This window comes from Vanessa atalanta, chromosome 1 (assembly GCF_905147765.1).
Source record: "Vanessa atalanta chromosome 1, ilVanAtal1.2, whole genome shotgun sequence".
NCBI lineage: Eukaryota > Metazoa > Arthropoda > Insecta > Lepidoptera > Nymphalidae > Vanessa > Vanessa atalanta.
In genome coordinates, this window is record NC_061871.1 from 9,155,874 (window position 1) to 9,180,013 (window position 24,140).

The 24,140-nt window shown below is 30.0% G+C and overlaps 1 protein-coding gene across 1 annotated transcript; it reads left to right on the forward strand.

Annotated features, from left to right (window-relative positions):
* Positions 1–339: 339 nt before the first annotated feature.
* Positions 340–12,032, forward strand: LOC125067185 (peptidylglycine alpha-hydroxylating monooxygenase). Its single transcript, XM_047675624.1, has 9 exons — positions 340–683; positions 2,468–2,525; positions 2,603–2,690; positions 5,111–5,186; positions 5,970–6,096; positions 7,270–7,318; positions 7,661–7,806; positions 8,663–8,852; positions 9,232–12,032. The coding sequence occupies exons 1-9, from the start codon at positions 564–566 to the stop codon at positions 9,398–9,400; spliced, it is 1,023 nt and encodes a 340-aa protein (XP_047531580.1). The 5' UTR covers positions 340–563; the 3' UTR covers positions 9,401–12,032.
* Positions 12,033–24,140: the final 12,108 nt, after the last annotated feature.

Sequence of the window (24,140 nt, forward strand, 5' to 3'; positions counted from 1 at the left end):
TTGCCCTACTGTTGTAAAATGATATGCAATTTAAATTTAAGAGTATAGATGTAATACAAGGATTAATAAATTTTTATAAGAAAACAATTGTTTTCGAGCATTATAATAACTACACCTAATATAAAAACTTAACTTAAGCAGGAATTACTTTTATGAAGTATTTAAAGCAGCAATACTATTTTAGGAAATTATTTAAATATCGATTTAAAATTTATTCATATTTTTTGTTTACCTAACATGATTTAATTTTGAACAAATTCTACGTGGAATTTCGTAAAAGATTTCTGAGCTGGCCACCCACACCTATGACGTTAGTAAACCAATAGGAAATGTTATTGATCGACCGAAAATTTTAAAAAATAATACAAACATTAAACACTAGTAGTCGTGGTCGCTTCAGTGTTCACTTGTTCAGTTCAGATCATACGCGGACAAATGTATATTTATGCTACTAACTGAGTTTATCAATTAGCACATCGTTGACGAAACTTAGTACCGTAGTAATTCATATAGGGAATTACCGCGGCGTTGACGTGTATTAGAATTGTTCATATAAAATAAAAATGAAGTCGTGTAATTCTTTTCTACCTCTATTTATTGCTCTTGCTGTTTTAAGCCGAAGTGTTTTTTGTTACGAAATTGATACCTACGATTTTCTCATGCCAAATGTTTGGCCTAACAAGGTAAAAAATTTAACTTAACATACATAAAAAATCAATACTTAAATATTTCAACGCTTAGTTTCTTATCGCTTTTAATTCAATTTGAAATGGTTAATGTGATTTAACTATAAAATATTAATTAAGTACAAGCTATCCAAAAATATTTATTATTATTATTAATAAATGGTATTGATAAAAAAATCATTAAAATTAATAAGACGAGCTCTCACGTTATGTACTTTTTCTATAACTTTTGGAAATTAAAAAAAATTATAAATATTGGCAAACTATTAGAAGTGTCAATATGGAAGGTCGTCTGTAACTGTGTACTTCATGGAAAAGCCGAACTATTTCTTTTATTTGTAGTTTTTTTTATCTAACAAATAATCTTGTAAATCATTAAGTTCATAAATATAACATGACTTTTTGCAGTAATCATTACATTTTAAATATTTAACAAAAAACTAAATAAAGTCTATAGAAATGTAACATAGACATTTGATTTGCATACCACACTTATTGTTTTGTCAATATTATAGTGTATCATACAATTCACAACTAGCAGCCATTTTATAAAAGTATATTAATTAGCAGAAAACCTTAAAATTTGTATAAATTTCAGTGGAAATATGTATTAAATTAGACCAATTGAAAAATGGCTATGTGAGTTTAGGTCCGCATTCTATACATTTCGAAATTTATTTCAAATATGGATAAACATTTTGGATTAGCAATTGCTATTTTTTTTTTTATTATCTTATATGATATTTGCCTGCAATTAAACACTTGAGCTTTATCTTCACCACTGATAAAGGTAATATTTATTGAGTCAGTGGAGTGTGGGAGGCAATAATCTAACACCAGGGGGAATCTTTCACCAGTATTACAAATTTGATCAAACCCAACACAAATAGAGGAATATTATTGAAGTACCTACCTAAGATATCACTGAAAACTCATTGTATACATTTAATAATTTTATAAATAAGCTCCAATTCTTCTCAAATGGAGATTAATACTTAGTCCACCAGTGGGAGAGTCCCACAGTCTGTTACTTTTACTTTTTTTGACTGTGACTTTTACGCTGTTTTTTTTAATAAGAATAATAATTAACAATACAATTTAATTTACATATTTATTTAATAACTTTAATTTGTTTTAAGTAAATATGTAAGACATTATATCCAGTCTTAAGTGGATTGCAACATATTGGGAGTTAAGTTATTAACCCTTAATGTTTTGTAAATAAATAGTTGATATAAAATTGTTTATTTCAAAATTATTAGGCCCATTGTAGATAATCTTATACTTAGAGTTTTTAACTTTAAACTTACTGTGTACAACAGCTTTACTAGAAACATTTATCGTTATTGATTGATTGAATTGCTAAAAGATTTTAAGTTTGAAGTTAAATGGCATATTACCTTTCTCAATATACAGGCTATCAAAATAATTAGACTGTTTAATGAAGAGATTAGTGTGTTAAAATATGGTGACGCCTTTCAGACCAATTTCAGTCACAACGGCTATTCTCAAAGAAGCCCACCTAATTTTGCAGGACTGCACAAGTGTATGCACAAACACACATGCCCTCTATTCCCTCACATATAATACAATCAGACCAAACCTTTTTTTCATGCATTTCAAGGAACAACCAGGCTTACACTCAACCAGTTCGGACTCCAGTCGGTTATTGAGATAGTTTTAAAAAAAAAATCAGAATAACTCTTTTTATTATCTCTATATTATATAATAGTTATATTTTAACAGAAGAATATATTTTAATTTTACCATTTCTTTCACAGGATGAAGTATACTTATGTACTCCTATAAGAATAGCTCCGCAGAAAAACTTCTATGTGGGTGAGTAAAATTCAACCCGACACCATATTTAATTGTATACATTTTGGAGACATTTAATAGATCTTTTTTTTTTCCAGTCGGATTTAAGCCTAATGCTACGATGCATACAGCCCATCACATGCTTCTATACGGCTGTTCTGAACCAGGGTCAAATGACTCTGTATGGTATGTTTAATATTAATAAAACTACTTTTAGAACTAATATAAGGGAAATCTTCCACCATAGTAGAAATGTAGTAGCCACCCTTGGCATCAGAAAGTCTTATTATTAAAATCAATAAAGTGTTTTTTTAAAACAGAAAGAAAAACTGTCAACAGAACAAAAATTTATTTTATGGCTTTAGATTTCTCTATTCTGTCAAACACACTGTACAATGAAAATATTTAAAACATAACCAAAGTAAATCAATTGAAGTTTGTCAACAAAATATGTTGATTGTAAAAGCAGTTTGCTTTAATAAACAATAACAAACTACATAACTAATTGAAAGAACCACGGTATTTGTTTTGTATATAAATACCATAACAAATTTTATTGTAACCAATAAGTTATAATTATTTATTATTGAGTTGAAATCATAAGTTAAAAATGTAATCTGTATTTGTTTTTTTTTCATAATCTATTTAACATATTTAATTGTGGCTTGATTCAATATGGCAGAACTGAATTTCTCTTTTATAGAATTATCAGACAGAGATTTTTCTGTTAGCTATTCATTATGTGTTTTAATAATAGTAAGATATGTAAGATTTATATGAGATTATAAAATAAAATTTGGTTGAATAACAACAAGAACAGAGCAACAGAAACATGTCAGGGCTGCCGCTCATAATATACTGGTGGTAAGTAGAGTGTATTATAGAGTGATATATAGGGGTGACAAATAGTATATCATATAGGGAAACTCAAGAACCTGATACTTTCCGGTTTGTTAGGTAGATGTCTACTCTAATAGTAATATCTATACCGCATACATAAATATATTACGGTAATACACGTGAATTTTTTAATCGATTTTTCTTCTCCTTTACACGGTAACAATATTATTTTAGGGAATAAATTATTTGTCACGAATTACTATATATAAGTATATCGACGTATATTACTCGGATAAATAAATAAAAAATACTAGTTTTTTTTAATATAAACGAGTTGCTTCGACGTCAAAGCAACTTTCATAATTATTCAAGGGACAGGCTAAACAAGCAAATAACGTTAAGTAGTAACGAATTTCAACTATACGTATGTATAATAAGCACCATAATGAGACACATGAATGTAACGACTGCCCTTCATGTAACGAAATAGCCCGGGAAATGAGTCATAAAACTATCTATATCTACACATATAATAAAATTGGAGTGTCTGCTTGTAATATTTTAAAAAACCGCTTTTAACCAAATGCATGTGTATGTAATATGTATACACGGTACATTTATACCAAAATAACATATTGTTCAATTTTTGTCTGCCTTTCTGTCTGTTTGTTCTGGCTAAGCTCTGGAACGACTGGACCGATTTTGACGGGACTTTCACTGGCAGATAGCTGATGTTATAAGAAGTAACTTAGGTTACAACAATAACTTTTTTGTTAAATTTAAACGCGCACGAAGTCGCGGGCACAGTTAGTTTATAATAAATCTGTTTAAAAAAAAAAAGAATTTATATTATGTTTATTGGTTTGTGGTTATTTATAAAATGCGTCTTTCTATACTTTAGTGGCAACGTAAAGGTTTTAAATATAATACATATGTATAAAAATATGAAATATTTTGATACTTCAGAAAAAAAATAATATTTGAAAAACTTCCTGCCTTTCTTATACGCCCACTACCTAAATTTTTCTCTGTAAATTGTTCCCAAGTTTCTTCTGTCTTCTCAAGATAACTGAATTTTAAACGGATATAGATACTGGTAGTTTACGGAGTTACATATATATTATCAGAAATTATTTTTGGTACATATAATTACGCCAATTACTTACACTGATTTTATACTGAAGCCTTTATGTATGTACATTATGCTTTAGGGCGTAATAACCTTTAGACACTTTATTATCTAAAAGCCTACTTTATGACAACGCCCACGCCATTTGCAACTTGACTGCCTTTTCATAAGATATACGACTTATTCATTCCATTAGATGTTTAAATTTTAAGTCAAGTACCTATATTTTTTTAAATATTTTTTTTTTGAAATTAGGTAATAAAATTAAATGAAAATAACATCGAATCGGATATTCCAATCGATAGTTTATTTTAAATATTTTAGAAACATCAGTCTAGTTCCGAATGGCGAAGACTTCCTGACGTTAAACGCTGATAGTAAAACATTCAATTGTCTTATTGAGATGATATTAGTTCAAGAACAATCTTACATTTATTTCTCTCTTTATCTTATATTTTAATTCATTTATTAATTTATAGTTTTGGTAGTTTTCTCTTAAATATTTTTTTTTCACCCATTTTAGAAATGATAGTTTTAAGAAAAGAAAACTTAAAAGCAGTTGTAACATTGTACTTGAAAAATGTAATCTTGATTTTAGATGGTTTATTTTTATGGGATATTTTGTTAAAATTTACAGGAGCTGTGGTGAAATGCAGAGCAACGAATTGGATAGCCATTACAATACAGCAAGTCCTTGCGCCTCTGGATCACAGGTTAGTTGAAATAATCTTAAGTTATCATTATGTTGTATTGTTGAAACGTATACTGCAAATTTTGACCTAGAAATACTTGATTTGATTGCATTACGTACGATTTATAGCTTATCGCAGCTTACATTCATTGAGAGTATTAAGTTTAAAATATGACGTCAATGGTCCTGTTTGAAATAATTTACGAATAAAATCAGCTACTTGACTTCTCGATTGCGATGATTCTATTGTTAATTATCTAAATCTCTCTCTCTCTCTCTCTCTCTCTCTCTCTCACTCTCTGCTAATAAAAATCTTGTATACGTTAGTTATTTTATAGCGTCTTCTCTTTCTGACAGCTTTAGTTCTCTATCTATGTTTCTTTTATTTTCATTCCACTTTTCATGATTGAGCCGAGATGGCCCAGTGGTTAGAACGCGTGCATCTTAACCGATGATTTCGGGTTCAAACCCAGGCAGGCACCACTGAATTTTCATGTGCTTAATTTGTGTTTATAATTCATCTCATGCTCGGCGGTGAAGGAAAACATCGTGAGGAAACCTGCATGTGTCTAATTTCAACGAAATTCTGCCACATGTGTATTCCGCCAACCCGCATTGGAGCAGCGTGGTGGAATATGCTCCAAACCTTCTCTTCAAAGGGAGAGGAGGCCTTTATCCCAGCAGTGGGACATTTACAGGCTGCTAATGCTAATGCTAATGCCACTTTTCATGTGGTACTAATCCTTTGATTTGTGTGTACAATATGAAAGATAACTAAAGGAGATACTTATTATTGTATTAACAGATAGTATACGCATGGGCTCGTGACGCACCTCGTCTGCAGCTTCCAAAGGATGTGGGTTTCCTCATCGGCCACGACTCCTCCATCAAATATCTTGTACTCCAAGTGCACTATATGACGAAGTTTCCAGGTGAGTTTACTTCTCATCATCATCATCTTATCCCATTTATTTATAGCTGCTGCTATGTGTAAACTGCATGAACTTACACTGCATGAACTTGGACTTTTAGGCCGGTCACCAGCCGAAGAAAAGCTCTCATTGAATAATAATTTTGATATCCATAGACCATCATCATAGGTTAGTTGTAATATTCGTTTGATAGATGAGCTTACCAATATATAAGATTTTAAATTAACATGGTTATTTTTACTACTAACAGTATTTAAAACGGGATATTTACCATGTTTTTTATTTTTATTTGGTGGAGCTCGATACGTTTATTTGGTGGAGATCGTTGAACATCAACATCTAATGTCAAATGTCAGTCTCGTGAACAAGACATTCGTAGATAATGTCGAAATATCGAGCTCCACCAAATAAAAATAAAAAACATGGTAAATATTCCGTTTTAAATACTTACCAAAATAATCTTTTTCTTCTCTTATGACAACCATCTCTTAAGATGCGGTAAGGAAGTATGTTGCTGTTATAACCATGTTTTTTCATATCACTGGTAAATAAACATAGTATTATTAGTATTCCTAATCTAAGTTTAACTTAATAGTTTTGACTGATTTTACTGACTTAACGAGATAGAAAGTTAACATATTTCCAAACAGAGAAGTATATGACTGATAAATAATAAAACATACCAACTAACGGTTTTTAATGATAAGTCTATTTAATTATTAAACACTACCAAAATAAAAAATATAATAAATGGATGCGTCCTTGAAAAGATATCTGCCAGAACATCTAAGAGGGATAAATATTTAGACGGATAAATAATACCATGTACACTCATAAAGTCTAAATAACAGTGCACGGTGAAAATCTATACTAGTATTATAAAGAAATAAAATTTATTTGTTTGTATGTAAGTTGTAATCTCGGAACTAATGATCTGATTCTAAAATATTATCCCTAAACTGCTACATTATTACTGAGTGCTATAGGTGATATTTATATCACAATTTTTTTTTGTTAATTTATTGCAACCGTGTGGAGTCGGGGCGGGTTGCTAGTCAGATTGGATTTAGACTTATTTATCTATGAAATATATATGAAAGTATCAAGAAAAACGTTCCTGGTGTATTCTGATTCAAAATTTTATATATTATAATTTAAATTAATTTGTTTCAGCTGGTAAGACGGATAACTCTGGAGTATTTTTGGAGTACACAACAACTAAGTAGGTGTCGTTCATGTATTATTTTGTATTTGAATATATGAAATATCATAACTAAGCTCTTAAAATCTTTAATTAGCACAAGAGTTTGATGTAAAAGAAATATTATTTAAAAATGTATAAAAATATTACCATGAGTAATGTTTTTATCTTATTAATAAAATAAATTGAAGGAGCTTTTTTTGGCCGCTATTTTGAATGGATTACAACATTTACTAAGTATTTTAGATCGTTTATCAATTTAGATTATAGTGTAATTTTTCAGTTCAATCGGTTGTGTGAAATTGACTTAAAACTATATCGTAAGATTTAATTCATACTTATAACTGCAATGTTCGCTCGCAGGATGCCTCGCCAGGCGGGCGTGTTCCTGCTGGGCACGAGCGGGGTCATCGCCCCCCACGGCATCGAGCACATGGAGACCGCTTGCACCATCAACGAGGACAAAGTCATACACCCCTTTGCGTTCCGACCGCACACGCACTCTCTCGGTGAGACCGTTGTATCATTTGAACCGAAATGTTCATAAATCATGTTTAAATTAAATGTGCAAATTAAAAAAAGACAATCGGTGTCGTAGGTGGGAACGAAGCTGCTTTCGCTAAATACTATGTATTCAATGACAGACACCGTAAAATAAATTAAGAACACTTGAAAATAATTAAATGACAATGACTAAATTCTTATAAAAGTTCCGTTTGAATTAAAACAATAACAAAAATAAGTAAATAAAACACGATATACAATAAAAACAGAGAAAGAGAGGGGAAGATGCCTGGGCATGCTTTTTCCTTACGTGACGATTTCTGCCAGCTCACTCTTTTTGTTGAACTTAGATAGGCGGATGAGCAAAAGAGCCGTCTGATAGTAAGTGGACACCACTTTTCATAGATAATGGCGCTGTAAGTAATATTGACCATTCCATGATACCAAATCCTTAGGAACTCAATATCGAGTAGTGGTACCTACCTAGACGGGCGGTAGCCCGTCTTTGTGTTAACAAAGTCGTACCTCCAAGTAATCAAATATTTTTTATTTACTGTAAACTCTACTTTAAGCCGCGTAAAAGAACTTCGCCCCAAAAAACTATTGACAATATTACCCTAGCGGCAAGTTGCAGAACTAATTAACGGTAATAACGCATTCGCCATACTTAGTTACAAACAAATTGTAATTTATATTGATTAGCTTTGTCGACTACTACTGTACTAATAAAAAAAGGTTGCTGTAAAAACAAAAGAGATTTTTTCCGGTGTGTCTAAAATTACAAAGAATAAGGATATAAGGTTTTAATTAATTTTAATACTTTTAACCTACGAAATCTCTATAATTTACTATTAATTTTAGGTACCCAAGTAACTGGCTACGTTGTACGTCGGTCTGAGAAAGGCGATACCTGGCAAGTGTTGGGTAGCAAGAATCCTCAGCTACCTCAGATGTTCTACCCGGTCGTGAACACCTCCCCTATCATGAAGAACGACGTGCTTGCAGCCCGATGCGTTATGAATAATACCCACCATCATACTGTTCAGATTGGGTAAGTGGATTGGATAAGTTAATTTATATATTTTTTTTTATTGTATTGAATACTCTAACTTGTACTCTTCAACTAAGATGTAGAGCCGTATGTGTATTATAACTCAATATATAATATGATTTTATCAGCAAAGATTTACTATATGTGTAATATTATGCTAATATTTATATTACTATGTTTATGTCTTGTATTTTTTATGCTGGAAAAATATATGAATAGTTAATTATAAAACCAAAATGGGTATTGAAACTTATTGATGTTACTTTAAAATGAAATTGATGTTGTCTCCTTAGAGAAAAGTCTGTTCGCTAAAATTTAGTTCCTTTATTTTGAAGTAATGAATTCCCATAGTTAACATCTTTATTGGTGCTATTTCCAGACCAACAAACAATGATGAAATGTGCAACTTCTACCTTATGTATTGGGTTGAAAACGACACTCCTCTTAGCCAGAAATATTGCTTCTCCGCCGGTCCGCCTTACTACTACTGGAACAGGGCTCCCGAAGCCTTCGACCGCATTCCTGACATGGATGTCAATATATTGTAAGAAGTTTAAGATTCCGATATGTTCCTTGACTATATAGACTAGGAGCTGGTTGTAAAATAAACGATCTGATTGAAAAATTATATAGCGTGAAACGCCAAAAAAGAAATATTTTTGATCTCAATTTAAATATATATATATATATATATATATAAACAAATATAAGTGTCAAGTTTAAAAATGGAAATGAAACATATAATATCCTTAATATTTATGCAGCTCATAGTCTAATAGTTTTATTTCTGTGGCACAAAATTTTATCTTGTTATAAAATGTTTTTAGTGTTGTAGTAAGTCCTGTTTTGTAGGTAACTTATGATTAAATTATATTTCCGAAGTTTAATAAGTTACAAAGTCCTTAGGACAGAATATTATAGTTATTTAAATTTCGTTGAAGTTTTAAAGACATGCAAGTAGTAATATAAGTTCAATTAAATTAACTGAATGTCATATAAAATGATATATATCATAATTGGTAGGAAAAAATAATACATAGTATATATTAGTAAAAAACATAACGACAAGAAAAAAATTAGATATTTTTAAATGTGGATGGTATAGTGGATTTATTTGATACATAAAATGGAAACCAATCATACTAACTGTCTTTACACACTCAAACATATATATATAAATATAACATAGGATACGCATACATGTATGTACCACTTATGTATTTAGTTTTCATTTTCGTCATCCTTTTTTAATTTTATTTTATTACACGAAATTTTGCCAGTTTCATATGTGCTTACGAGCCTTCAGGTAAAACGATAGGAAAAAATAAGTTTAGGTCCGAATAAAATATAGAATGTACAATACACATCGCGAAAGTACGACTAAATTAGGACTTGTATCATATTGAATATGTTTTAAAAAGGTATTCAGTAATGCGTTTGTCTTATCGTACATTCAATAATGTTTGTAGGTTCATGATTTCTTTATTATACTATATCGTTAATTTTTGTAATCGCAATTCTTGAGTTACATGTCTATAAATTAAAATCTTAATACAAAAACAAAACGAAAAATGTTTCAATATTGCTTTCTTTGGTTCTTTTATCTTTAACCATAGACACGTGTAAGACTGCGGCGTTGTGCCACATAAGTGTTGCATACTCTATGATTCTTACAAAACCGGTATGCCAATTTACAGCTTGTATAAATTATGAACTAAATTTATAATTAAAAAAATAAAAACATATTTAATCTGTTTCCGCTTTTAAGATTTATATTAAACAAATGACTGACAAAATATTCTATATTCAAAATCTATCAACGCATTTTTAATTCATATCACTTTTTGATTTAATTGTTAAAGTGAAGTTGTAAGGAAAAACTATAAGTTAGTAGTTAGTGCAGTCCCTGACTCCTTGCACAAAACTGTGCAACAAATTACAGACTTTTTTTAACGCCATAACTTGGTTTTATTAATATCTAAATAGTAAATGATTTTATGTCATAAAGAATAATAATATTATGTGTAAGTTATTAATAATATTATATTTTAATACTTTTTGTCATTACATTACAGTACTTTTATTTTTACATTCTTGTTATTTTAGTCTGTTTATCTTTAATTTCAATAATACTTAGCAGCATTTAATGTTACATATAACAATAGTAATATCACTTGCACCATAGAGTATAAAATATTAATAGATGTTTCTTCGAAGTATTCGAATGTACGTTTCAACAATATTAAGTGTTATTTATAAGCATTCTTCTGTTTAAATTGATTTTTTCATTTTATAGTATGACGTATATCGTAAAATATTATCTAGTCAATCTAAGACTCAGTAGTCTGTGAAAATTCCATATAATAAGTAAAAATTTATATAAAAATCTATATTTCTATCAATTTTACTAAACAATAAAGCTTTACGGAAAAGTCTGCGAATTAATTAGATCTGATTTCTGTCTGTATTTTTTACTCTAGCAACACTGACAGACATATAATACTACAATAAATTTTCATATTCTGATAGTTTAATTTTAATTTAGAAACATGTTTTTAGTTTATTATATTTTATGTAACCTCTTTACTTAAATCGTATTAGAACCTAATGTAGTTGCATATCAAGAGGATTTTTCGTAAAAAGATTTCATATTTTTAATAAATATATATTATCTGTGTTAACATAGCCATATTGTAATCTTAATTATAGATGAATGTATATTTTAACATATAATGACTCGGCTTGCTCTATGGACTTCGATATTTGTATAAATATATACTATTAAAATATATCTCAGAATTATTATATAATTACATAGTAAGGATAACATTGTATTACACATTATTTGAATCGCTCAAATGCGTGAAATTTCTAGAATTCCATGTAACAAATACATTGCACATACAAACTTGTGATATCAGATCACAAGAACAAACAATACTACAATTATTTCCTAATGAATATGACATTTATCTGTTTCGTTTCGTATCTTTGTATATAATTGTCAATTTATTGACAATAGTAATTTAATAAAAGTAAATCGCCACAAGCGACCTTACTTATAAAACGTTGTTTATTGAATGTTAATACAACTAATCCACCCCCCCTCCCCTACTTCCCCTCTTCATACTCATGAATGATATATTGTATATTATAAATTTTTAGTAAAATTATACACGTTACTTATTATTTGTATGAAAAACGGTTTTAACTTTTCATTTTCAAGTTTTTTATTTACATACCTAGCAACATTTTTTTAAGGTATAATTATTTTAATAGCAAATATTATATTAATATGATCATGTATTTATATATAGAGTTTGATTAATTAATCTGGTTGTTTGTTAAATTATCTAGTAAAATTTTAATTATTTAAACTTTATATAATGAGATTTATATGCGTTTTGTAATGTACTTTCCGAGTTGTGTCATTACAGTATTATTTTACCAAACAATGTATTTACGTGCAATTTTTTTGCGTTTATATTTATTTAATGTATATTTTTTTCATTTTATTGAAAGTTACGTTAAATGTTTTAATTTATCTTTAATTAATAATAATAATCTTTTTACTGCTTCACTATACGTTACAGAAAACCCCGTATCTTAGGGGCCAGTGACCTCCCAATACCTTTTATGATATAATATATTATAATGATTACATTTGTTTTACTTATTATTAGGTTTGAATACAAATTATTATCATTTTTTTTTAATTTAACTCTTGTTTTCGCCATCACGGATTCGTATGTTTTATACAAAAACTGTTTACGTCTGAAGACTTTCTATGAGATGAGTTTATGAATATTTCGTTTATAAAAAATAATAAGGGCGATTTTGATTTATGAAATCAAAATTCTATATTTTTGAAGAAAATATAAATAATATACTTATTATAATTAATATTTATAAACATTATATTGCAATCCAAACAAAAGTATGTCAGTACGGCTTTAAATAATGTGTCAAAGAAAAAAAAGATCTTACTAGAACTCCTAAATATATTATCTGTGACCATCATTGTTTATTTATCTGTTTATATCAAAGAATTAAACGTAATTGATTTGTATATAACGTAAACTGACTTTTAAAACTAATTATACATTATTTAATGTTGAATTAACTCTTTTTTTTAACTTATATTCATAAAGAGTACTTTAAATTCTTAGTTACGTTTCATACAAATCAATTGAAAACAGCTATATTTGATAATCGTATTAATTGGATATTTGTAAATGTATATCCATTTGTCCAATTACTAGCCTGTAATGTAACATTCCTAATGTGTGAACCTCATGTTAATAATTGTAGATCTGATTATATTAAAATGTGCAAAATTAAAACGTATTTTTATTTTCATCCTTATCTGTCATTGTTGTGGGGGAATATATGACCATGACTACAAGAAGAGGTATGAATGTAGATGGCTATGAGGCAAGATAAAGATCGAAGAAATATAGTTGGATGGATATAAATGAGCAAGCGAATTATGACTTTGTTTTGAATTTTTTGAACAGGGTGTTAATTTCCTAAAGGATATGTTGTTGACATGTCTAAAGATAAATTTACAACAGCATTTGGCTTCTAGTATCTTAGATTTAATATTACAAGGCTAGCGCACAGTTAACAAAATCGGATACTAAATTAAAAACCAATGCAAATATCTCGTATGCGAACCCACGCACCTTTTTGTAATTACTAAAAAGTTTTTTTTATCATGATTTTACTCATTAATGCAAATAACGGTAAAAAGGTACTTTCAGAATTATTTAGTAACTGAAGCGGCCGAAAAGGTAGAATGGCGTATTTAATACTTAATATACATATATAATGTACTTGTTCTGACCATTTTTCGGCCACATCAGACAATCTAAAATCAGCCATAATATGTCAATTACAGCACAAGTAACACACAACTCAGGTATCCCCACGCTCTAAGTTTTCGATTGGATGGCAAACCGACACGACCGTGGATCCGACGATCGCGATCAAAGACAAGATTGAAGGCGTTACCTGGTTTCCGATGCACTCGAGTGTGACATTGCTAACTTCCTGAGAATTTCGACCAAGGATTCATAGACACAGAAATCTGCTTCCTAATAAACAACAATTAAAAGTAACGGGCTGTAAATATCTCCGCTGGGTTAATATTTTCTCTCCTTTTAAGAACAAGATCTGGAGCTTATTCCACCACAGTTTCTATAATGCGGATGGTGGATAAACACGGGGCAGAATTTCATTGAATTTGACTGCAAACAGTTTTCCTCACGATGTTCACCTTTACCGCCGAACACGATATTATTTATAAGCTAAATTTATACATTAATTTTCAAAGGTTCTTAGCTGTTAAGTATGCTTAATTTATTTTTCTGTAAGTAACATACATAATTGAAGTGTTTAAAATTAAATATATATATTTTTTATAACAATATAATATAGTACACAATTTATATAAATGATGCTTGATATCGTGGTTAGGCATAACCTGAGTCATGGTTGTAAGATACTGTTTTTGCGGGAAATGAATACCTCCCCAGAGATCTCACGAAGCGACGAAATTCAAAGATTAAACAAGTTAAATTATAAAATGTTCTGTTCTTTCGCTAAACATCTGGACATAAAAAATGCAATTTTGTAATTATTGATTTATCAATTTTGACCATCGGATGATGTACATACACTGTACATACCTGACACGTAATCAGTTATTAAATATACTATTTTACAGGACAACGAATGTAATGAATATAAATTTACTTCGAAAATGCAAAACAAATATTCAATACTATAAATTTAAAAAAGTTTAGAGTCTTGTTTACAGACGTGTGACATGTGAGTATTATTTTTATTGGCTAAAAATATGAATCAAACAAATTAACAAAAACCATAAGCTGTGTTCCGATACTTGATAATATTAAATTTATGAATATAATTTATATTCTAGCTATAAAATTTTGTATTACATAAATCTAAAACTTTACATATTATAATACTTATATGAGTGCACTTTATTTTTCAATATCACTTCCACGATCATAACCCAATAAACTCGTAACAAGATTGAATAATAAACTAAAGGGAAATAAACAATTTTCTGCTCGTGAATTTCCATAAGCTTATTTGTTGCGTGGACAGGCGCTTAATTTTCACGGTCATATCCATACCCGCCTCCTCACTATAGGCCGAGCTCCACTATAAGCGTAGAAAGTAATATGTATTTATTTTATTTAAAATTAAATTTATAGATTGTGTATTGAATAGTATTTATATTATAATTGTTGATTTAATTAAAATATACCAACTGTAATTTAGTTTTGTATTACTTTTTAAAAAGTGGACTATTGCTAATGGGCTTATAAAAGATACTTTTTTTGTCTCAAATGCCTATCACCAATAATTTATTTTGTTTTTATTCATACTTTTTATATATAGTATGTATTTGTATATATTTATATTATATACTTGTAATTTTATATGTATTGACAATTTATTTATTAAGTATTTAATTTATAAATACAGCACCGGCTATTTCAAATCCTTTGAGTTATCTCCTACACCGTTGGTTGACTGGAAGAAGTCATTATGTAGGGATAATTGCACCAAAATTATATGCCACTTTTATTTAGTCCATGTTTTGCATTTTTTTTCCTTTTTGTGGTGTGCATTAATTGGTGTCGGTTGAGTGAGAGTTTACTTGCTAGACTTGTGCTATAAGGTAATAGATTATGCACAGTTAATCGATCGGGAGGATATCAGGATACATAATTATGGTTACTACAAAGCTAAATTTATGAGAGCATCTTGAAGGTGGATGGTGGTCGTGGTGGATTTCAAAGTCTAATTCTTTATTGAAAATTGTGATATGACTTCAAATTTTGTTTTTATTTTCTGGAAAATTCAAATAAATATTTTCTTTGCATTTAACTATTGTGTAAAAGTTCATATAATATCAAAACAACTATCAATTCTTTATAATTATCATGATAATACCAAAATTAAATACATATGTACAATGTACATATACAGAATATGTTACGTAGAAATGTAAGCTTTTTTTCAGTGGAGCAACAGACTAAGTTATGGGGTGTGGGTAGGGGGGTGCACAAGTGCAGGGCCAGGGGGACACGTTTTGCCCCCCACTGAGCCCCCGCCGCGCCGTGCGTGGGGCTATCAGGTGTGGAGATTGTTTTTATAGTTAGTTATTCGCACGATTTTATAAACATTGATTTTACATTTCATTTATTATATTATAAAGTTATTTTATGTCACCTCGATTACTTTATTTAAAAAAATAACTTACTAATATTATAATTAAGTAATTGTTATTTACACAATATACATACATTTATCGCGAATTGGATTTAACTGATAGATTGTAAGTGGGCCGCGCACAGTTCTTAACATTGATCATCCAAATGAAATGAATCTGTATGTTCTGAAAATAACTTTTTAGCCGCATTTTTACAATATTTTAATTAAACGCAAGGTAGTGCTATTATGGCGTTTACGTTAACAACCACCTGATGGTAAGTGGTCACCACCGCCAATAATTAATGCCGCTGTAAGAAAACTAAACATTCCTTATATCGGCAATGCGCCACCAACCTTGGGAACGAAAATCCCTTGTGCCTGTAGTTACACTGGCTCACTTACCCTTCAAACCAGAACACAACAATACTGAGTACTGTTTCGTGGTAGAATATCTGATAAGTAGATTATTTATCTGTGAATAAATTCTGAACAGCTAATTCAGATTGGATTGATTTAAGTAGTGGAATTTATTTAATTCGTATTAATTTTGGCAAAATTACATTCTCAAGTCGCTGAAAGCAATGGAAAACATCGATCTCATATCTTATATCCTATCGTAACGGATTGGGTTAAACCTAAGAGTAAGAGAGAGACGGTGCACCTGAAAACCGCGAAGAATGCACCGTGTGCGCCGGTTATGATAGCATAATATCATCAACACTTTCTCAAACGAGATATCTCCAAAATTATTCGTAACGTAAGACATTTTTTATGATATTTTTTGATATATAAAATTCCCGAGATTTACATTGACAAAAAAGCCTTTTCCATAATCACATCAGTATTAGCCAGCTGTATTGACGTACAACACATAATTACCTGTGTCCAACTCAAAGTGGCAGACGGCGAGACGTGCCAGTAATGAGAACTGTTCCATATTCTATATTATTGAATAATAATGACGATGTCCAAAAGTACAAAGAACATTAATACTACTGTGAATATTAGAAATGAATTCAGGGAATTCGCAGGTTCTACTCTTACCGATGAATAAATTAAAAGTATTTTTAAATTGTTTAACGTGTCTCACGTTAAACTATCTTATATATTAATATCGTTAGCCGATTTTTGTCCCCGTGATTATGGGACGATAGCTGCACATAAAAAATCGGTTATAGTCTCATTTGGAAGTGCCGAAAAACAAAGAGCCAAAGCCGTAGAGGTGCAGAAAAACAAAGAGGATTTTTTATTACAATTTACTAAATTGTTACAATTTAAAAAAGAATTAATTTTAGAGTGTGGAAAAAGGTTACTGGCCGGTTAGAGTATAATAAAAAAATGAAAAATGTAAACAAAATTAAGTAAGTAAATTGTTATCGAAAAACTCCAATTCTAACTTAACTAATGTATACTATTTGACATTAAAAATTTCATTTGAATAAAGTCTCATCATTTTGGCACCAAATGTAGACGAGTGACTGGCAGTTTACAATGAAATAAAAAAAAAAATCTCTCATTGGTTTTACAATTCCTAAAAAATCTTTTGAATAAACGCAAAGTTTCGTGAGCGACCCAAAACGGAAAACACGCGGAAATCGGAATCGGAACAAATCAAAATATTTTGATTTTTATATGCAGTACATAAATATAATTGTACAATTATTATTATTAGGTTTAACAAAAAGGAGGAATTGCCAGTATTATCGGTAGATTTAGTAATTCGAACTGAAGAGTGTTATATGAAATTTGATTTTAAACATTGACTGCGTCTAAGAGTCTACCTGAATATAGTATAGGTATATTGTGACTTTGTTATTGATTTTTAATACACGTTTCCCTAATATGTATGTTTCTTATTGTATTTTTATTTACGATAACAGATACGACTCATACTTTTGACATTTCAATTATACAAAATCATCGAAAAGGTGATAAAATGAAATTAGTCAGCTTTAAATTTAGTCTTGTGATGCTTATGGAATTTTGAAGAAAATTTAGTACTCATCAAGATAAAAATAAATTAAACTATGCACATAACATCAATTAATAACAAAATTAGATGTGAGGATTAGTTTATATATACGATCGGTATGGATCCCTTACTGTCAGGACCTTTTTTGCCCGTCATGATATTTTATATAAATTATATAAAACATATTAGAGTCGAGATGGCTGTGTTTGCGGTCAAATTCGTTTAAGCACCACTAAGTTATCATGTTGTACCACTAAGTAATATGTTTTTATATGTTTCATGTGGTTAAGGATTATATCGCACTTTAGTATATAATGATTATAACATTTAATGCATTTAACTTTATTTTAAAATATTAAGACAAGTTATATAACAAATTAATCTATCTAACATCTTCCTCTCGTTTTCCCGCAATTTTTGGGAATGATTTCGTGAAAAGCTTTTTTTTTTTTAATTTATTTTGTAATGTTTCATAAAAATCTAAGGTAACTAGGTTCTAACTTCACTGATCGTTATTCTAAGCCATTTATGTTAAAGAGAAAAATAATTTGCAGATTACCGGACCTCTACGTTTGCCCCAGTGACTGCCTTTGGTTTACCGCATACGTTTAGCTGTAAGCGTTAAAGAATGTGATTGATGCAATAATTCTTAGTCAGTAATATTAGTTAAGATTCGGTTTCATGCACGTGAGCATGAAAATGCTCAGCAGCAGTCCCATGTTCGGAAGTTGAAAGTCTTGACGACGTGCACGTTCAACCGTTACTCCTGCACCTCAAATTTTCATCATGTCGAATTTGCTAAGATGAATATAGAGTGCACTCATGTTGCAAATATGAGTGCACTCTATATTGTGCCCTATAATATGCCCTACACATAAGCTGGTCTCCTTTATCAATATGCCCAATATCGAAAACATTATCATCAAGATAATTTTATTGATGGATAAAATCAACGACGGCTTTGAAGAGAAAATTAAATATTTATTTTTTATAATAGTTGTTACTCTTTATAACACTTATTTATATTCGTGAAGTTCTTTATTGACTTATGGGATTATGAAAAGGTGTTGCAGAAAGGCGATTCCATGTTACATAACAAACGACCTATAAAGGATTATACAACGATTATCATTATAACACACGCATTATATTGTTAATAGTGTTTCACTGTTTCATTGGTCTAGTAGCTAAGTATAAGCGGCAGATCCCGAGGTCCTGAATTCAATCCTCAGGTCGGTAGGTAGGTTTTAAATTATTCTTAGGACATAATGTGTATATCGCATTGCGTATCCTTACCAATATGCCTAGGCTATTTAAGTACCGCGATGTATGAAGCCGAATCTTTACGAAGACTTTAGAACGACATAACTCCGTACTTATCGCCGTAAGTTCGCCTGCACCAAAGGGCTTTAAAGCGATGCGATTAACTTCCGCGACCACACTTCTCCGATTTGGAAATGTGAAAATAGAGACACGTGCAACTAATATTGATACGTGGTATAATTACAGAATACTCTTTAAATTGATAAGCTATTTAAATAATGAATCGGATTATTTATCGTCGTATGATACTGAGTATCACGTTTTTCGATAAAAAAAGATTTCAGTTTTTGATTCATGATAAAAAGACTCGTTAGCTCAGTAGGTTAGAGCACCGATATATAAATTATCTTGACCATCGGAGGACGGAGGTTCAAATCCTTCACGAGTCAGCGTAAATTTTCCTCTATCCTTTTTTTGTTATAACATTTTAAAACCTATATACATATATATAGTTATAATCATAAAATCATATACTTTAACTGACTATCGATACACAGCTAAACCTATTGAGTCTAGAAAGCTGGAATTTGCAACATAAGTTAATTTAGTAACCTCGCCAAGCATTACACTACATTCAATTACCAATGATAAATTTACAAAGACATAACCGAAGCAAAATTGTTGGTTTATTTTTAGTAATTAGTAGTAGTAGTTAGCATTAGTAGTAATAGTAGTATTTTTAGTAGTTAAAGTAGTTTTTTTTTTATATACATTAAAAAAATTCAATGATTATATATTTTTTTTTATTAAAAACATGTTACTGAGCCTTACCTGTATGAAGCGAAAACGCTGAATAGTTCCAATTACCAGACATCGTCGAACAAACGTATTTACTCGTGATGGGAAATGACATGAATATAAACTTTAAGTATCATTAGTCTCAGCGGATGTGCTGCGAAAGCGATCCCGCAGCCTCTCCGTTTCCGTGCTGATGGCGGCCATCGCAGGTGTTTTTAGTGAGTACAAATCTCACATAACCCGACATCCCCCCCAGGAGTCGGGTATCTACGAAGATTTTCCCTGCGTCAACAAAAAAAAAAAAGTATCATTAGTCTATTCAATTGATTATCGTTTTTGTTTTTGTCAAATATAAATGAGCCTTCAATATATAGACTTAAAGTTTATATTCATGTAATTTCCCGTCATTAGTAAATACGCTTGTTCGATGATGTCATGTGGTTGGAACTATTCAACATTTTCGCTTCACACGAGTAAGACTCGTTAGCTCAGTAGGTTAGAGCGCCGATATATAAATTATCTTGACCATCGGAGGACGGAGGTTCAAATCCTTCACGAGTCATACTTAAAAAGTTCTTTTAGACAACTTTACTTTTTATTTATTTCTATTTATTTAGAGATTTTAAAGTATCGCTCATCATTAGTACATATTTCTCTAACAAATTGAAACTAAAGTACTTATACTGAATTATAAAATTCATTCAAAATGTTTAAATATTTTTAATGACACCAAAAATTTTGCGAAAAAAAACATAAAAAGAGGGCCCTGGGCTAACACTACTTAGGGGCCCACCTAAGACATATCTACCTGTTTAATTTAATAAAGTTATGGATTCTTTCGCATTATCGTCTATTTTTGATTTTGACTTGACTTAGACTTTGAGATTTTGGGGCCCCCTTGAATCCGCGGGGCCCTGGGCTGAAGCCCAAAAAGCCATAGGTAGATCCGTTCCTGCATTAAAACCTCTGAGAGATCTAGAATTGTTTTTTTTTTTACTTAAGGTACACAGGAAGTTTAAATATATATAGCTTAAGTTTAAATACATCCTGTTTCCATTTTTGTTTGTTATAGCCGTAAAAAGTAGTTTTAAATATTTTTACTTATTTAGTTATAAATGTTTTCAGTGCAATTGTTAATAGTGGTCTTTAATAAATAAAAAAAATAGTACCTATTTACGTAAGTACTTTTAATTATAATTTATAATAATAGTTATTATGTATAAATTGAGAGATATGGTAACGTATGTTCTTCTAACCAATTTTGTACACAAGGGTCATTCTTAACGGAAACTGTTATTGTTAGCAAGATATGCTTTACACAAATGAGCACGTCACAGGACTCTCTCTGACTCTCACAATCTAAGAGAGCAATGCAGCTACGTCAATCGCATAACGAATGCATTTACGTGTTTTCGAGGCGCGAGAGCGTACTCTTCAATTTCGATATTGCCAATTATTTTTATATTGACCGGCTGGAATTCAGTTTGGGACTCATATCACTTTCATACATACCCACACGCGGAATAATGCTGGATACTTTACACATACAATTACTTCAAATTTTATTATTAATTAAATTAAATGTAGCGTGAGTTATTTATTGCTAAATAGCTTTCTGATAGTGAAATAATAATAAAAATCGGTTTAAAAGTTTTGGAGTTTATCGAATACTAACAAACCGATAGTTTTTCTTTATAATTAATATAAGTAAGATAAGATAGATGTAGATAATAAAACTTCTCTATTATCTGTATAAGTAAAAATAAAATTTACTTTACATCATTAAATTGAGTTATATTTTGAGTTAGGGATTTTTAGGTGGCGCTTGGCGATTAAATGAATTACTAAGATTTCTTACGGTGCCGATGTGGTGACCACTTACCCTTAGGTGGCCAATTTTGCCAGCCATTCTATCAACATAAAAAATAAAACAAATATAAAAAAAAAATCTATCAAAAATGTCTCACGACTGGACAAAGCGTTTTAAGAATTACAATATTATTTTTTGGGTTTGCATATGTAAGTACCATTATTTCTTCGGTCTTTTTTTCATAAGATTTTACGGCCTCTACGAATTATTATCACAAATTCAGCACAAGATAAACTCAGTTTTTTGTCCGGGTGTGCAATCGGGCTTGTGATTTTGAGCACCGACGTAATTTTGAATCATAAATTTTTATTACGTTACACAAGGATGAGTATACAGATAAAATTATTCTCTATATTCTTCAAGTGTTATTGCTATCCTTTTCTTACGATACGCGAATGTTCATCTGCAGCCGAATAAAAATCAACCGTATTTGTTTTGTTATAAAGATTTTTAGTATAAAATTCCCTCAAATGTTGTTGCATAATTGATACTGAAAAGTTTGTATGATGTCATGTCGTAAACATAGTCGAATTTTTTGCCCGATCGTATGAAGACTCGTTAGCTCAGTAGGTTAGAGCGCCGATATATAAATTATCTTGACCATCGGAGGGCGGAGGTTCAAATCCTTCACGAGTCAACATGAACGTGGTTTCTATCCATTACTTTTATTATATATTTTGTCCGAAATTTTTATCAAAATTTTATTTAAACGTCCCTTACATTAATTCCCGTAATATGATCCATTTCTTTTATACCAGATTATATAAAACGCAACTAGGTAGGAATTCCATCATATCGAGATTATCATTGTTATACATCACCATCAGTATTAAAGTAAAAGATTTAGACATATGTCACGATAGTCGCCCTCAATTCAATCGAAAAATAAAGAATTTTATTTGTGCTCAATTCTAATAATATGGTTTATCTTATTAATTATTACTTACTATATAATAGCTTAAAAATTTTATTATATTTCTCATTTTTAATTATTATGCTTATGTTTAATTCATATTTTCAATAATTACATTGTGTAATATGATAATGCATGGTGAGACTACCCCTAAGTAGTAGAACTTTTGCCTTGATAATTTTGAAATGTGATTTTTTATTTTTTGTGTTGGATGTTATATTGTATCTACTGTTGGTTGTCCTAATGAATATAAAATAAAATAAAATAAAAATTATAACATTCTCGTGAACAAGACATTCGTAGATAATGTCGAAATATCGAGCTCCACCAAATAAAAATAAAAAACATAGTAAATATCCCGTTTTAAATACTGTTAGTAAAAATTATAACATTTTAAAACCTATATATATATATATATATATATATATATATATATATATATACATCTCTTATACCTGGAATAGAGCAACAATTAAATCTGCATGATAAAATTCACGAGAGTCGTTTATGTTAGCTAAAAAAATTGCATATTTTTGATCAGTCAGATTTGTTATATATCTGATAATGATAATAATCAGTATTCGGTATCATTAGCCTATTCAACTGATTACCGATTTTATTTATCTCAAATAAAAATGAGCCTTCAATATATAGGCTTAAAGTTTACATTCATGTAATTTCCCATCATGAGTAAATACGATAGTCCGATGATGTCTGGTAATTGCTACTACTATTCAGCATTTGCGCTTCATAAACGTAAGACTCGTTAGCTCAGTAGGTTAGAGCACCGATATATAAATTATCTTGACCATCGGAGGACGGAGGTTCAAATCCTTCACGAGTCGGCATAAGATTTTCCTCTATCCTTTTTTTTTGTTATAACATTTTAAAACCTACATACATATATATAGTTATAATTATAAAATCATATACTTTAACTGACTATCGATGCACAGCTAAACCTATTGAGTCTAGAAAACTGGAATTTCCAACATAAGTTAATTTAGTAACCTAACCAAGCATTTAATAGTGGCTGCCTTACCATGACATCATAATTAAACATCGATTCTTTACGACCATCAGAACAAATGCCACTACAAAGCTTCTTATTTTTTATATAAAAAAAAAAATAAAATTTAATAAATCACGTTTGCGGTCATTTTAGTTCCGCTTTTATTTTTCCATTTGTAGGGCTTACGTAATATTATCTGAAATTATAAA